The following is a 15,131-nucleotide window of genomic DNA, read 5'->3' as shown; positions in this document are numbered from 1 at the left end:
TTGTTTCGCCGGGCAGCTGTGCATATATTACACCGCTAAGCCTTCATTTTAAGATTTGTGTAGCCACGCGGGCTGTTAACTGATCCCGATTGGCAGCGCCAGGGATAGCCCGAGCGAATCACGAATCTGCAGCGGCACGAGTGGAGACCAGGGGAGCTGTTTTCCCACGACTCCACTTCCCGTCGTATCTTGTAACGCGAAATAACTATAGCCTGTGGAGTGAGCCGGGTTGTGGACAGGTTTTAAAATACCCAGAAAGTGTTGTGCCGCGACTTATGGGAAGAAGTGCTTGCAGGCCTAGTAGGAGCACGGTAATTATATGAACTTGGATGATCGCAACGCTCATGGTGTCGTTGCTTGTTGTTGGCTGTTCATCTACGTATATCCTGGTCTGCTCTGCGTCTGGTAACGCAGCTATCTGTGAAGGTGATTGCTGCTTTTCGCCAGTATTGTGTTATTATATGTATATATATATATATATATATATATATATATATATATCAAAAATTTTCGCGACATATGCGTCGGCGACAGTTTTAAGATTTTCCGTATCCATGACTGGGTTTCCTGCCCTCTACTGACCTTGACCTTCCGGCCGTCCGGGGTGGTGATGTCCCTCTCCACGCCCAGGTCGAACTCCTGCTCGGACGTCTTGAATGAGGAGACCTGCTTCATCGACCAGTGCTGGCCGTTGACAGTGACCGTGACGACGGGCGTGAGGGCGTTGGCTGCCTTGCGAGTCACCATGCCCACGCCTGCAACCCACCCCATAGGCTTTGTATCGCATTGTATGGTGCGTCGTCGACGGCGTCTCTAACCTGGCGCCACTCGAAATGAATCAGTGAGGTATGAGGTCACATCGGGTGAGCTGAGATAAGACAGACGCGTGCTGTGATGTAAGGATGACAGGTAGACAGTAGAGGCCGCGTGGCTTTGGAACACCGCAGTCCTGCAAGATGGCGGCTGCTGGGCTTCACGCTCAACAGCGTGGCACGTTGCGCCGCGCAGGGAGGGTATTTAGGCAATGGAAGTCTGCAACCGCGCCAGAATGTGATACGGCGAGCGGCAAACAAACCGCGAGATGCGGTCCCATTCGCGGGATTCGACTCTCTCTGGATCGAATCCACATGGCGCTTTGGTTCATAGGTGATGGCCAATGACACTAACAGGACCGCTGCTCAGAAACGGGTGGAACAAATGTCGAAATGTACCGGGCGCCAAGTCGCCGCTCAGATACGAGTCGGAGCGCTTTCATACAGCATGGAAGTAGTGCAAGCGGAGGAGACTCGCTCCAGTGAGTGCCGCTTTCAACTGGGTGCATACCACCTCGCCCTTTTATCCTAGTTTTAACAAGGCATCACAATCATAAGAAGACGAAGCAGCACATTTCACGACATCAAGTGTATCGCTCTCGCTTGGCCTTGATAGTCTGCGTGTGCTGCCGCGGCCGAGGCAATGGCAGCAGCGTCGGCAGCTGTCGCTCACCCACGGCCTTCATGTACTCGTCGAAGTTCTCGGACGAGACCAGCTTGTAGTCGCCATCGTACTTGACCATCTTGGCTGCCGGGTGCCGGAGAAGGCGGTGCTTGGTCGACGACGGGCGCTTGAGTGACGCCAGAGGGCCGCCGCCAGCGCGCAGGTGGGCTCCGCACCTGATAACACGCGGAGGACGCCGACCAAAGTCGGCCGTCTGGCTCTCCGCCGGCCCCAGAGTACACAAGAGTCAAGTGCGACGGCGTGTTTTTTGCAGCCCTTTTTGTAATGAGATAGCAGCCGCGAGACCTCGAGACCTGTGCACACTTGTTCCATTAGATTGTACGCTTCTACACGAAACTGGCACAGCTTGACAACAGAAACAGAAATTATCTCGTACATACGGACGTTAACAGCACCAGCTTGACATGGATGTGCATGTAGCTTACATTTGGTAATCCGGTGAATTTCGGAGTACATACAAGTCGGGGATGGACCAAGCCTTATTTGAGAAGGTTGGAACTCAGTCAACGAACCATTTTTATAAAAAGTATGACAATCCAGTCTTCACTACTTATGCGAAAGAGGCATTGCATTATTGAATGCAATCATTTTTACAGTTATTCTCAAGTTTCTGTAAGCATAACAAAGTTTGGTTATGCGTTTCATACAGCTGTGATAATTGTGTGGTGGAGTACGAGCGACATAGCTGCGACTGTCTATGCAACTCATTGCAGTTTTATTGTTTATGCCATCAGTATCCGGAGGGAAAAATAACTGTTGCAATGTAGTTACTTTCCATGCTAGGAGTCCATCCCAAACCATAAGCCCTACTTCAAATGTGAAGATCCAGCTCGGCTTCCAACAAAGCTTGTGAAACGTCCGCGCTTCACGCCTCCGGCAGGCATAGGCTTCAATAGTTTGACAAGTTTGGCACCAAATTTAGAGGCATAGCCGAGTTGCCCCGGAGCTGACCCAACATCAGATGTGAGGGTCCCGAGCCTCGCGAGACATGGGTCACTACAACTGGCCGCCTTTGGCCAGTGGCATGCCCACACACACCTTTGCTTGGGTCGCAATCAAAAGCTCACCAATCTACGCGCCGTAGTTGTCTTACCGGCGGCAAGTGAGCAGTAAAGGTGTGGAGGTCATGTTTCTGTGAGGTTATGTCACTTTAGAGAGGTTATGTCTTATTTGCTGGCCCAGTGGTCAGCAAATGACCAAATATATAATGTTTTGATCTTCACACTCCAAGAGAGCATCTTGCTCCAGTCCAGGTGCAACAAAAAGCTTAGCATCCGACGCGGTGTAGTCTATTTACCGGTGATATGCAAGTATGCAGCATGTGATTCAGGGGTATGGTGTCCTATTCAGTTGGGCAGCCCCCCCCCCCTCAACTTGGGAAGAGAGTTGGGGAATGCCGCAGATAAATATGTTTTCTGACATACTTACATAATTTGTTGGCATACAAACAAAAAATTATAGTTGTCGATGCGTATTCTTAAGATGGAAACTGACTTCAGGCGACGTTGCGTCTAAGCGTGCAACACCTTTCCTCCATGTGCCGATAAGTTTGAGATGCTTTGAGCGTGCTAGAGACGCCGTTGAGCTCAGCTGAGTGTCATGTTTACATAACTCGTTGCTTTTAAGGACGACACAACCGACTTGACTGTAAAACCGCTTCTTGAATTAGACGTAAAGTCATGCCGTCACTAGCAGAATCCGTATCTGACCTTAGCATTGGCATGCCATTGATCCATACAGGATTGCATGCTGGCTGAAGACCAAACTCACACGCGTGCGTCAAAAGATTCGGGTACCATCTTCACCATTAAATAGTCATACCTCCCTTATACGCAGATAGGTTACGCACTCCCCGCCCCCCTCCCCCTCCCATAAACACACACGCATCCTCACACACGCACGCGCTCACATGTATTTCCGTCCACGCGACTGAGACTTAGAGGCGATTTATGTTGGAGCTAGTGGCGAGTATTCTGGTGGCTTAAGATATCGCGGTGCGTTTGCGTGTAATGAACGTTAACGTTCAGTCGCCGTGTCGGGATCCACGTTGGTGCTGTAATGTGCTTGTTAGAACTGCCTGTTGTGTCTGGTAATGCTCTACTGGTGCTAAATTTTCCGGTCGGGTGCTAAAAAAGTGTTTATACTGGGTGCTATCATGAGGTGCTTAGAGCAGAGCGGGATGCTACAGTGTAGTGCTAGGGTAGGGTGCATACCCTGGAGCACCTTTCTAGCATCAAATAAGCCGCTTAAAGCGAGAAGTGCAAGGGAACTGGTCTCTGGTGCCTGGAGTATCACGTCGTGCGCGCTTATCTTTTTGCAGTGTAGCTGACCACGAAATGTATTGGCCATAAGGGTCATGACTAATGTTGGGGCTGAACGTCCGGTTTGACTGACCCTATCAGCGGAGATCGAACCTGCCACGCGGAACGCTCTTCAGACGAAGGGTACAACATGGCGGGTGAAACGTGTTGCCCAGGAGCTGCGGAATAGCAGAGGTGTTGTCCAAGAGCTGCGGAATAGCAGACGTGTTGTCCAAGAGCTGCGGAATAGCAGACGGGTGTTATGTAAGCATTGGGCTGACCACTCCTGAACAAACTTGTTAAGTCAATTCGTCTGATTAGAGCTGGCAATGGTTGCATTGAACTGACATAGACTTTACCTGCGCTGGTATATGCTGCTCAAGGATGGAGCTTAGGTAAATATCATTGATAGAATGGCGATATCTGTAATACGAATGCGTACACAGTTTATTGTTTGCCAAACCAGTCCGCCGCGCCCGCTCATATCAACACTGACCGTTCTTTACATGGTTGACAGAGCAGGCCGCTTGCACAGGGCGGCGGTGCGTATCAGATACGAGACCGCACGTGGCGCGGCTGCCGGGTCTGTCCCCTGAGAGCAATACACTCCAAACTGAAGCAGTCAAATATTAGCATGGAGCACAAACTTCAACATTGGAGCACCGCTCCTGCCTAGCCAACACAGAGCGGCTGAGCATCGGACGGCAGCATGGGTCCTGGACGCCACATCAGCGCGATCTCCTTGCCGTGTTGGCCGTTTGGGTCAGGCGTACGAGCAGCGTTGGACACTCATCGAGATGACCAGTTGTGCTGCATGTTTCTTTTTGTTTTGTTGCGAACAACTGCCGACGACCATAAGCATATCTTGAGCACAGTAGCATACGATAATAACTTTTAGCTGAGAAATATTTGAAAGACGTCTCTCGCGGTCTGGGACGGGTGAGATGGTAGCAGATGTGAGAGCCGTCAGTTAACGCGGTGAAGATGATGAAAAACTAAGCTAATGAGCCAGCATCTTTGGAAAGCCATTTGAACAGGTCTGATCAATGTGATAGGAAGTTCGCCTTCCATCGGGGTTTAACAGACGGACATCCATGAAAACCGGGCGACTAAAGGCTAACTCGGTCTTGACCGCTCATCTCTGAGTAAGCCGTGTGCGCTCTGAGTTTAAAAATGTTTTCCTACTTCCCCAGTTTGCCAAGCGTTCCAGAACAGATCTGATGAGTGCGGCGAGCCTAGAGAAGGCCGCTCGTCGGTGGTCTGCACCTGCGACCCCCGTTACCAGCCTAGCGGCCGCGTCTCTGCAGGGGCGGCGCGGGCTGATACAGCTGCCGATCCCCCAGCTGCGCCGGTTCGCGCAGCGGCAACGTCCGTCGACGCACGTGGCGCGCTGCGACGTCTGCGACGCGTGAGTCAGCGCCGGCCGCCCCGCCGCGACGCCGGCCGTGAGTCACGGCCTTGGCTCACCAATTCGGCCACCAGCCGCTGTGATTGCGGGAAGTGGCGAGCCGGGCGGAGCGGCGCCGCAGATGGCAGCACGGTCGGCCTCCTCCCGCTCCTGTCCGGCGGGAGCCCTCGCCGCCGACGCCGCCGGACGCGGTTCGGGTGTCCCGGTCGTCGTTGGGTAGCCAGGGCCGATCGGGACGCCGCGGGCGTGTGCTCGACTTCCCGGCGCCCCGATAGACCAGACAAAGTACAAGAGCAAAGTACACCACTTGAGTGCGCTCGGTTGACGGTCGAGCGCCGGGATGTCGGCCCGGGCGTCCGGCCCCTGGCGACAGCCGCCGTTCCCGGCGCCCCCTGCCGATCCCTACCGGCTCTTCGTCGTCCATCGCGGCCCGGCGGCCCGGCGCAGACGCACCGCAGTGTGGAGAAGCGTCGTTGGGTCACGGTCGGCCCCGGTCGGCTCGTGTCGACCCCGATCGGTCCGATCCCTCCGACCCCTGATCACTTCGGTCGAGTCACCACGACATGACGCCTCCGGGCAGAGCACAGAACGCCGAGTCACCCACCACTCGTGATGGCCAGCGGCCGAACGCCGAGTCACCCACCACTCGTGATGGCCAGCGGCCGAACCGTGAGCCATACACCACTCGTGATGGCCAGCGGCCGAACCGTGAACTATCCCACCACTCGTGATGGCCAGCGGCCGAACCGTGAGCCACACACCACTCGTGATGGCCAGCGGCCGAACCGTGAGCCACACACCACTCGTGATGGCCAGCGGCCGAACCGTGAACTATCCCACCACTCGTGATGGCCAGCGGCCGAACCGTGAGCCATACACCGCTCGTGATGGCCAGCGGCCGAACCGTGAGCCATACACCACTCGTGATGGCCAGCGGCCGAACCGTGAGCCATACACCACTCGTGATGGCCAGCGGCCGAACCGTGAACTATCCCGGCACTCGTGATGGCCAGCGGCCGAACCGTGAACTATCCCAGCACTCGTGATGGCCAGCGGCCGAACCGTGAGAGAACCCGGCCGGGCTGGCAAGGCCCGGCGTCAGGTCCACGAGGGTTTTAGCGCCTGGCTCATTGGGACTACGGCCGGCTTTAGCGTCCGACTCACGGAGATCACGGCTGACTTTAGCGTCGAACTCAAGGAGACAACGGCTGGCTTTAGCCTCCTGTTCACTTGGCGCACAGCCGGCTTCAGCGGCGGTTTCTCGGGGACAACGGCTGGCTGCAGTGTCCGGCTCACGGGAATCACGGCAGGCTTCAACGGCCGGCTCATAGGGATCACGGCTGGCTTCAGCGTCCGGCTCACGGGGATCAGGACTGGCTTCATTGTCCTTCTCACGGGGATCAATGCTGGCTTTAGGGTCCTACTCACTAGGATCATGGCTGGCTTCAGCGTCCTGCTCACGGGGATCACGACTGGCTTCATTGTCCTTCTCACGGGGATCACGGCTGGCTTCGGAAGCCCCACGTGCCATGGCTCGCTGGTTAACGTCCCGGCTGAGCCGCGTCCAGATGTCAGAGTTGGGTCAGGTAAGCCGTTTCAGCAGTACTAAAGCAGGCACTATATCCAAAACTCGCATGAAACCACTGGCGTCCAATGGACGAAGCGCCGAGATGGTGTCTTCAATGGAGCACCGATGAGCACTGTCCCTTACGGCCTTTGTCTGCCTTGCATGCCTTAGCTTTCTCACACTGTCATTCGTCCTGACTCCCTCTGTGAGTGAGGGCTGTCCAGTCATGAAGCTACGCCGATTACCCATCATTACTGGCCTAGCTCACGGGCGTAGACGGGATTTTCTTACTGGAGTGTTCCACATTTGCATAGGGTTTTGAGCTGAAATAGCTATCCTGAAGATCATTCGGTGCAGTTCATAGCTCCGTCCTTTTCAAAACTCAAACATTCTTGTTTCTGAACTACACACCCTCGAAGATGTGCAGACTTTTTCCGGGGAGACTCTTTCAAGGGCACCCAGGAATCTATGGTGTCACAATAACAGCGATCACAAAACTCGCACCATTGCGTGGCTATGCGGTTTGCAATGCCAAGAAGGGTATAATTGCTGAGTCCTCCATATCTGGCATTAATGAGCACGATTTCCGGGTAAAATGGTCGTTAATTGGTTCTCAATCAACGTTGCGCAAGGTACGATGACACGATCAAACGGTGGCATATTGAGGAGCATACTTACTTAACATGAATTGTGTTGTCCAGATCATTTTCCACTTAAAAGTATATAAAGACTATAGGCGAGCTTATGGCATTATATCTGATGCTGACTTCAACATCTTTAAGTGTGGAATATTCCCTTTAAGGCGTGAGGGGGCGAAGCTCAGCGAGGGCTCGGCATAAGCACACCGAAGAAAATTACAAATTTGTACTATCTGGACGTTTTTTCATTGGTGATGGATATCTGTAACAAAATTCACTTTTCGTCTTTAAACTAGCTGCAGCCCGCCACCGGCCACGGCGAGCACATAACCCCCCTACCAGCCGACCGTCGTCTGTAACTTGAGCCAGACTTAACGCCTTATATGCGCCGCGCCACAGACGGGCCGGGTTATGTGCAGCTACTAGGCGCCTAGGACACTGGGAGATGTGGGTCATCATTCAGACTGAGTCATCTGGCCGGCTGGAAATTAAAACAGCGCCATTTTTTTCGCTATCAACATACTAGCAGCAATGTGATTCGATGCTTCCTATTGCAAGTCCCTCTCATCGTCTAACCAGGCAACCCTTGCATCAGACAGTTTCGGAGATCGCAATGTGATCACGCTCTCTGTGAAGGCTTTTTTTGGCCTATTAGTGCAGCCCACCGTGCGATGTTATATAGTTTCAGGACACAATATCGCATAATTCCGTACCCCGCCGTCGTGACTGTTTCTGTTTAAAAGCAAGACATGCCGCGAACCGCCCGCTGCCGTGTATGCTTATTTATTCTTTTTGAAGACGAGCGGAAGCACAAGACTAACGTTGGTTGCACGTGTGAGCTCTATGTTGCGGGATGGATGTGGTGAGAGCGAGATACTGGCCAAGATGAGCTCCAGGCTTGAAAATGCATCTGTGTCTGACTCGCGAGAAGGACTGGCACAAACGGGCTCGACACTGGCATAGCTATCTCGCAAGCAGTTAGAAATCTGCTACAATATCACTTTACTGTCCAATCTTGAGTGAACGGTGGTAGCTTTCTGTCAGGAGCCATCTACGGTGCCAGCATTCAAGACGCGGGCCTGGTGGAGAAGAGGCCTCGAACACTCTTCCCTACCCTAGCCCTCTGTCTGTGTCTTTGCTTAGCTTGTGTGAGTTCCAGCTTCTGCGCTCGCCTGTATACCCCCACAGTCTTTGGCGGGTAGTCCCGAAGACTTCACCACTCTGTTTATTTGGCGCACACAAGCAATCCGGCCACGTCTGAGCCCGGCCAGTCGGGAACAGTCGGCCACACCGGAGAAGCTGAACTTCCAATCCGTGTAGGTATGCACGTAAGTATTACGTATGTGCATTTCCGGGGTTACGTATCACGTATGTATATATACACATGAGTATTCCGTCGTTCCGTGCTCGTTCCGCGATGTGAACATTACGCACGCTAGCTGCCATAGCCCAGCCAAAGTACACCAGATCGTGACAGGCCACTCCTCCCAGTGCTAGTGTGGGTAGTCAATGACCACGTATTATTTTGAGCCGGTATGAAGGCTGGTCTTAGATACATGCATCCATCCCAGTAGGCCTGCCGTTTCTGGAGTGATCTAAGCCTGATGAAAAGAGAAGGTTCTCAAAGCACACTTAAAATATTTAATTTCCGGTCGGGGAATGTAATGGGTAGCCATGATCTGCACGGCTTTTCCATTTTACGTATTTTAATTTTCCGGCATCTGGTAATGCATAACAGCCGCGCTTATTGTTCACACTCTGATGTTTCGTGTCTCGTGTTTCTCATGTGCAGAGTAGCGTGGCGATACTGGGGTCAGTGGGGTCCGAGCTCAGTAAATTTTGGGCCGGCATTTTGTGTTATGACCATATGGAATGTCACCAAAAACATGTCGACCCCAATAGGATGCAATGCGCAGTTACGCTATACACAGCTATCCTATGGCGGGATTATTTTTGCGCAACGTTCCTCAGAGGTGTCATTTTCTGCCATTAGTTACGTCACACAATCATCACATGTATGCTTAATGCGGACTTATGCAAAACACCTTCAACTCTACATCAGCAGCGTAGCTTCCTATTCAGTTGGGGGGGGGGGGGGGGGACAGTGTTTTCAGCCGCTAACTCCACCTAACATCCTCCACAAAGTATCATCGACCTCTTACCGTGGAACTTACGTGGTTTGAGAGTCAATGGGCCTGACCTCCAGGGGCTGTCATATATGTATATGTGTATATATATATATATATATATATATATATATATATATATATATATGTTATCCAGTCGTCGCATGTCTTCAGGAGACCCAGGCCTCCCCGGACAAGCCGACAGAATTTGAACTTACAGCTTATAGCATCTGCCGTAGAGGTGTCACGAGCATCACTTAAGCGCACGCTGGGGCTACGGTCCTAGTACAAAACAGTGCACCTTGCATGGCTGTGAGACTTATAGCTGGATTACATGCCGGCTCTGTGATAGTTGATCTCGGACCATTGAAGTTAACAGCTTGCTGTATATAACTACCTCCTACTGATGTCTCCGACTCCGCGCTTCAGTCCATTTTTGATCAGCTTTCTTCATTGTTCTTGATCCTCAGCTATTTTAACTCACGTGACTCATAGTGGGGCTGTAGCGACGCAAGCCACCGCAGTCGGCGCATGGAATGCTTCCTAACTAAAAATAGCCGTTGTATACTAAACACGGGTCGTCACACACATTTATCTCCTCCGTTAGACAGCACGTCGATGATACACATTTCTGTTTATTCTCCCGCACTGCTGTCTAGGCTGTCTCGGTGGAGATGAGGTTATACTTGGGGACGTGACCGTTTTCCCATCTAGATCGCAAGCGAAGAGGCTCATTACTTTACTTACGACGTACGTTAGAATCTTAAAAACGCAGGTCAGCAACGTTTACGGAAGGCAATATGCGTCCTTTGGTGAGCGTTGTAGGCTCGACAACAGACTTGCAAAGTCGGTGTCGAGCCCACGGAATACGACAGTCTTTTCGCACAACACACGTCACGTCACCTATGCTTAAGCCACTGCGAGAGCATACATCCCCGCCACATTGGTGGACCCACGCAGAATTTCAGTCCCTCGGCAGTCGAAATAGAGTGAAGAAGCCAGGATTAACTGAAAACGAGGGTTCAGAGCTTCGCTCCCACAGCGACGACGGAAAACCACACCGCATTCAAACGGTCTAGCGTACGTGTGATGCCCACTACACGGCAGGGGAAGCGGTCTACATGGAGCGGATGCGTCGGCAACATGAACCCCTGAGACCGAGACTAAAACACGTGACCGGCCGGTCTTTCACTCTGATATGGCAGTGTATTAAGAGAATATCAGAAAACGTGTCTCGACTGCATTTCCGATGTAGCAGGTTGACGAAAACCTGGTATTCAATACACGGGAAGTAAGGAATGAAGTAGGCTCGGCGCTTCAAAAATGATGCGGGCTCGGAGCGAACACCCAAGTTTGCATGCCCTACAAAACAACAACGTGAGTCCGTGCCAATTAGTTTAAATCCACTGAGACCAATTCTGAGTGATATAACGTCAGTTTTCCGCATGGAAGAGCTGCATTCAGCAGTAAGACGCGTCAGAGGTGTTCTTCTTGGGTCAGACAAGATTCATGACGAAATAGTGACTCGGCCTAGCGTCTGTTGTTCTCTGTCAAGAGGTGCTCCTCTTGGGCCAGACAAGATTCATGACGAAACGGTGACTCGGCCGAGCGTCTGTTGTTCTCTGTCAAGAGGTACTCCTCTTGGGCCAGACAAGATTCATGACGAAATAGTGACTCGGCCTAGCGTCTGTTGTTTTCTGTCAAGAGGTGCTCCTCTTGGGCCAGACAAGATTCGTGACGAAACGGTGACTCGGCCGAGCGTCTGTTGTTCTCTATCAAGAGGTGCTCCTTTTGGGCCAGACAAGATTCATGACGAAGTAGTGACTCGGCCTAGCGTCTGTTGTTTTCTGTCAAGAGGTGCTCCTCTTGGGCCAGACAAGATTCATGACGAAACGGTGACTCGGCCGAGCGTCTGTTGTTCTCTGTCGAGAGGTGTTCCTCTTGGGCCAGACAAGATTCATGACGAAACGGTGACTCGGCCAAACGTCTGTTGTTCTCTGTCACGAGGTACTCCTCTTGGGCCAGACAAGATTTATGACGAAATAGTGACTTGGTCGAGCGTCTGTGTCTGCGTGCGCTTATTCGGCTTTCCAGTGTTATGTGAACGGAGGGTGATTTTCCCTGGTGTATGTCGCTGATGGATCGTGGTTCCTATCTTGGAGGCCGGAGGAGATGGATCCGACCTATGGCACCTACGCGCCATCTCATTGGGCCTCAGCACCTTGCAAGCTTTTTGAAGAAAAAAAATTAAACGATCGCCGATCGCTGATCATGTTTTTTTTAAACACGGTTTTAAACACGAAATGTCCTAAATGAACATAAAATATGGATTTTAGAAGCACCGAAGAACCATAGATCATTTGCGGATTGTGGATTCCGCAGTGCGACACAAGTGAACAATGACGGCACACAATAAAGTCATGAAAGCACCTAAGGTCACAAAATGAGGAATAAGTAGCCACGCAGATGCCTTTATTCGGGAATTTCTGCACTAGCTATGCTTCCGCGTCCGAGTCGATGGAACGTTGCGGTCCTGTTTCCCTATTTTTATTATTTTTTAATTTTCATTTACACCTTTAATTTACAACTGCCATTGCATTTCAGGGCGGCTCGCAAGACGTTGGCCTAGAGCTGTGAGCCGTGACTCATCCCCAAACCCAACCCCCACCCCCTCTCGACACCTGACCCATGTCCTGTGACCCGGACCCGGACGGAAGCCCGCCGGTGGCGTGGGCGACTGGCGGCCGAGGGGGGGCGGGGCGGGGGAAGCAAGGCACGTGCCGCGAGCCCGTGACGGCCGCCATGCGGGGAGGCGTCCTTTGAGGCCATCGCCGGTCAGGAGGCCGTGACAGATAATTTGCGGGCCATGGACTTTGTTCCGAGATGTGTCTATCGGGTATACAGGCGAGGAAAAAACCAACACCACTTCGGTATGACAGAGCTGTTTTCCGCTTCTCGAAAGCGTGACATCTTATCTCGACAATACGACTCCGATTCGTCCATAAAAACTAGGCTGATGCCAAGGAACAGGGGCGTAATTTTGCGCGATGAGTTGGGGGGAATGAACAACAACAAAACGACTCAACTTCCTCCAAATACGCAAAAAAGTCTTCCTCTGCGGATTTGCCCCATTTTCTTCCTCCGGTCGGAGAGGTAGGGGAGGAGGAGAGGGCTGAAGCCCAAGTTGGGGAAAGCTTAATTGGACCCCACCCCAACTGAATAGGATACTACACCCCCGAAGCAGTCCGTTCCGTTCCGCGCCACTGATGCAGATAAACATTCCGAGGTTTGCGGAAATGTGAAGCGAAGTCTACTGTAACTCCATGGAGTTACAGTAGACATCAATCCAGAAGCATGATCCACTCATTCATCACTTCATTCCGTGGAACACTCTTGGGCCCCAGCATGGGTGTTGCTATCTCAAAATGACTGGGGCCATAGTAGTGGAAACCACCAAGGGGAGGCGGGTACCAAAAACTTCTCATATGTTATTAAAAATTTCAGATAACATATTCCAACCATCGATATTGACCAGATACCGCTGACGTTACTAATTCATCCATCAAATATTTCGGCTGTGTTTGTCACTACTTTATGTCGGAAGCGCTGAAGTTCCGGGACGTGTTACACCCATGGCTGTTCCATCACCATCAGCGGCATTTATAATATGATAAAGGTTAAAACTCGAGCAGTAACGGCTGGCCCGATACCTGCAGTGTTCCGTGCCAGGGTTCGCTCATGATTTTTTTCAGTACTTTCTTTCTTTCAGTACACCACAAAATAAACGTAATTGTCACAGTGGTGCCGCACAGCTCATGCAGTGCGCGGCTATCACGTCCTTATGGCAGGGGACCCACGGAGTCTAGACGAACATGTATAAATCATGCCTTGAGTTACTGCGCAGGTGGTTCTCATGCAACGGAATAAAGGGAAACCTGGCAAAGGCCCGGGCGATAACGCTGACCTGGGAACACGTCAGCGCACCAGAGTCCGTCCACCGCATGGCCGTACATGGGCAGGTCGCTTTGACTGATCAAGGGCCCGGGCGATAACGCTGACCTGGGAACACGTCAGCGCACCAGAGTCCGTCCACCGCATGGCCGTACATGGACAGGTCGCTTTGACTGATCAAAGGCCCGGGCGATAACGCTGACTTGAGAACATGTCAGCGTACCAGAGGCCGTCCACTGCATGGCCGTACATGGGCAGGTCGCTTTGACTGATCAAAGGCCCGGGCGATAACGCTGACCTGGGAACATGTCAGCGTACCAGAGTCCGTCCACCGCATGGCCGTACATGGGCAGGTCGCTTTGACTGATCAAGGGCCCGGGCGATAACGCTGACCTGGGAACACGTCAGCGCACCAGAGTCCGTCCACCGCATGGCCGTACATGGACAGGTCGCTTTGACTGATCAAAACAGGTGCAATAACCTGGGTGTCATTGTTCATGAAATCCTGTCTTGCACATCACATGTTCATGCAATTGTGCAGAAGTGCACAAGGATGCCGGCGGTGCTTTTACATCACCACTATTTGATGTCAAAGAACTTCATGTGTCAAACAGCTGAATCACCAGTGCTTCCAAATGCGCTCTTCTGCATCACGATCGTAGGCACTACATAGGTGTTGCGTTTGCAAAAAAGGTGTTACCGGCCGGAGTGAGAGGAAACTTTCGAGAGCACGATCATTGTCAGTGCCGTCCCAAGGTAGTAAGACTGGGCGTGGGTGAGCTCATTGAGCACGTAGTATGCATACAGAAGCATAATCACACGTTTACTGAAGAGCCAGCTCAAGCTGCAACGTCGCTACAATCAAGCCGCGTTGCGCACGACATTGGGAAACAGGCGTTTCGTCTGCCACACGCTCCGACTGAAACGGATAACGTCGCTTTCCATTCGACAGGCACAAGAGCTTGAATTAGTGTGCTAAAAATGGCAGCAGGCTGGCAATTTTTGTTCATTGAAACGACGGGGGGAAAAACATTCCTAACAGGAGGCCATTTGCCTTAGCGTAATCGGGGAAAAATTGAGAAGTATTTTATTAAATGATGCGAATAGGAATGCCTGTGTTTTGTCTTACGTTAGATAAAGTGCATACGTTTTGTCGATCAAATTGTAATGTTGAGAAGGTGCATGCAAAAGGGTTGCGATGACCACAAATATGCAATGTAAAAAAGTGGTATCAGGGTGATTTATTCTAAATCTTTGCGGTAAGTGGCAGTCTTCAGTCACTCAGCTGACAGTCTGGAGTGACTAGGCTGACGCGCAGCAGCTCTCTCTTCCTTTCAGTGTACGTCCGGGCGCAAACGTGCATGTGCTGTGAGATGAGAGTGACCCGGTGTTGTTTGCATATCGCTGAAAACTATCGCGATCGACGGAAATGTGTGTTTAAGGGCTTACGGCATAACTGCACCGATCTGAATGCTATACTGCGTGAAAGGATAATACATGAATCGCATTTGTTGTAAAACTTTTGGTGTCGGTTGGCCAAGAATTTGGGGGAAGCACGAACTTTTTCTGAAGATGTCGAGCGGAGAGAAAGAGAGAGGGAGAGAGGGGGGGGGGGGGGGGCGGGGGAGAGAGAGAGTGCTGTAT

The 15,131-nt window shown here is 51.8% G+C and overlaps 1 protein-coding gene across 2 annotated transcripts in view; it reads right to left on the bottom strand.

The window, feature by feature from the left end:
* Positions 1–15,131, bottom strand: part of LOC119092830 (sodium/calcium exchanger regulatory protein 1) — a 29,360-nt gene that overhangs the window by 7,464 nt on the left and 6,765 nt on the right. Inside the window, exons 1-3 of one of the 2 annotated variants that reach the window (XM_037215747.1) lie at positions 3,892–3,965; positions 1,486–1,652; positions 583–755 (exon numbers count right to left, since the gene is read on the bottom strand). In XM_037215747.1, coding sequence (XP_037071642.1) covers positions 583–755; positions 1,486–1,652; positions 3,892–3,950 — 399 coding nt within the window. In that variant the 5' untranslated portion in view covers positions 3,951–3,965. Of the gene's footprint in view, positions 1–582; positions 756–1,485; positions 1,653–3,891; positions 3,966–15,131 lie in introns of those variants that run through there. The other variant, XM_037215748.1, reaches the window with a different exon arrangement.

Source organism: Pollicipes pollicipes, unplaced genomic scaffold (assembly GCF_011947565.3).
Source record: "Pollicipes pollicipes isolate AB1234 unplaced genomic scaffold, Ppol_2.1 Scaffold_3481;HRSCAF=4094_pilon_pilon_pilon, whole genome shotgun sequence".
NCBI classification, from domain to species: domain Eukaryota; kingdom Metazoa; phylum Arthropoda; class Thecostraca; order Pollicipedomorpha; family Pollicipedidae; genus Pollicipes; species Pollicipes pollicipes.
The sequence above is the reverse complement of the archived record's forward strand: the minus strand, read 5'-3'. Positions and strand labels throughout refer to the sequence as shown.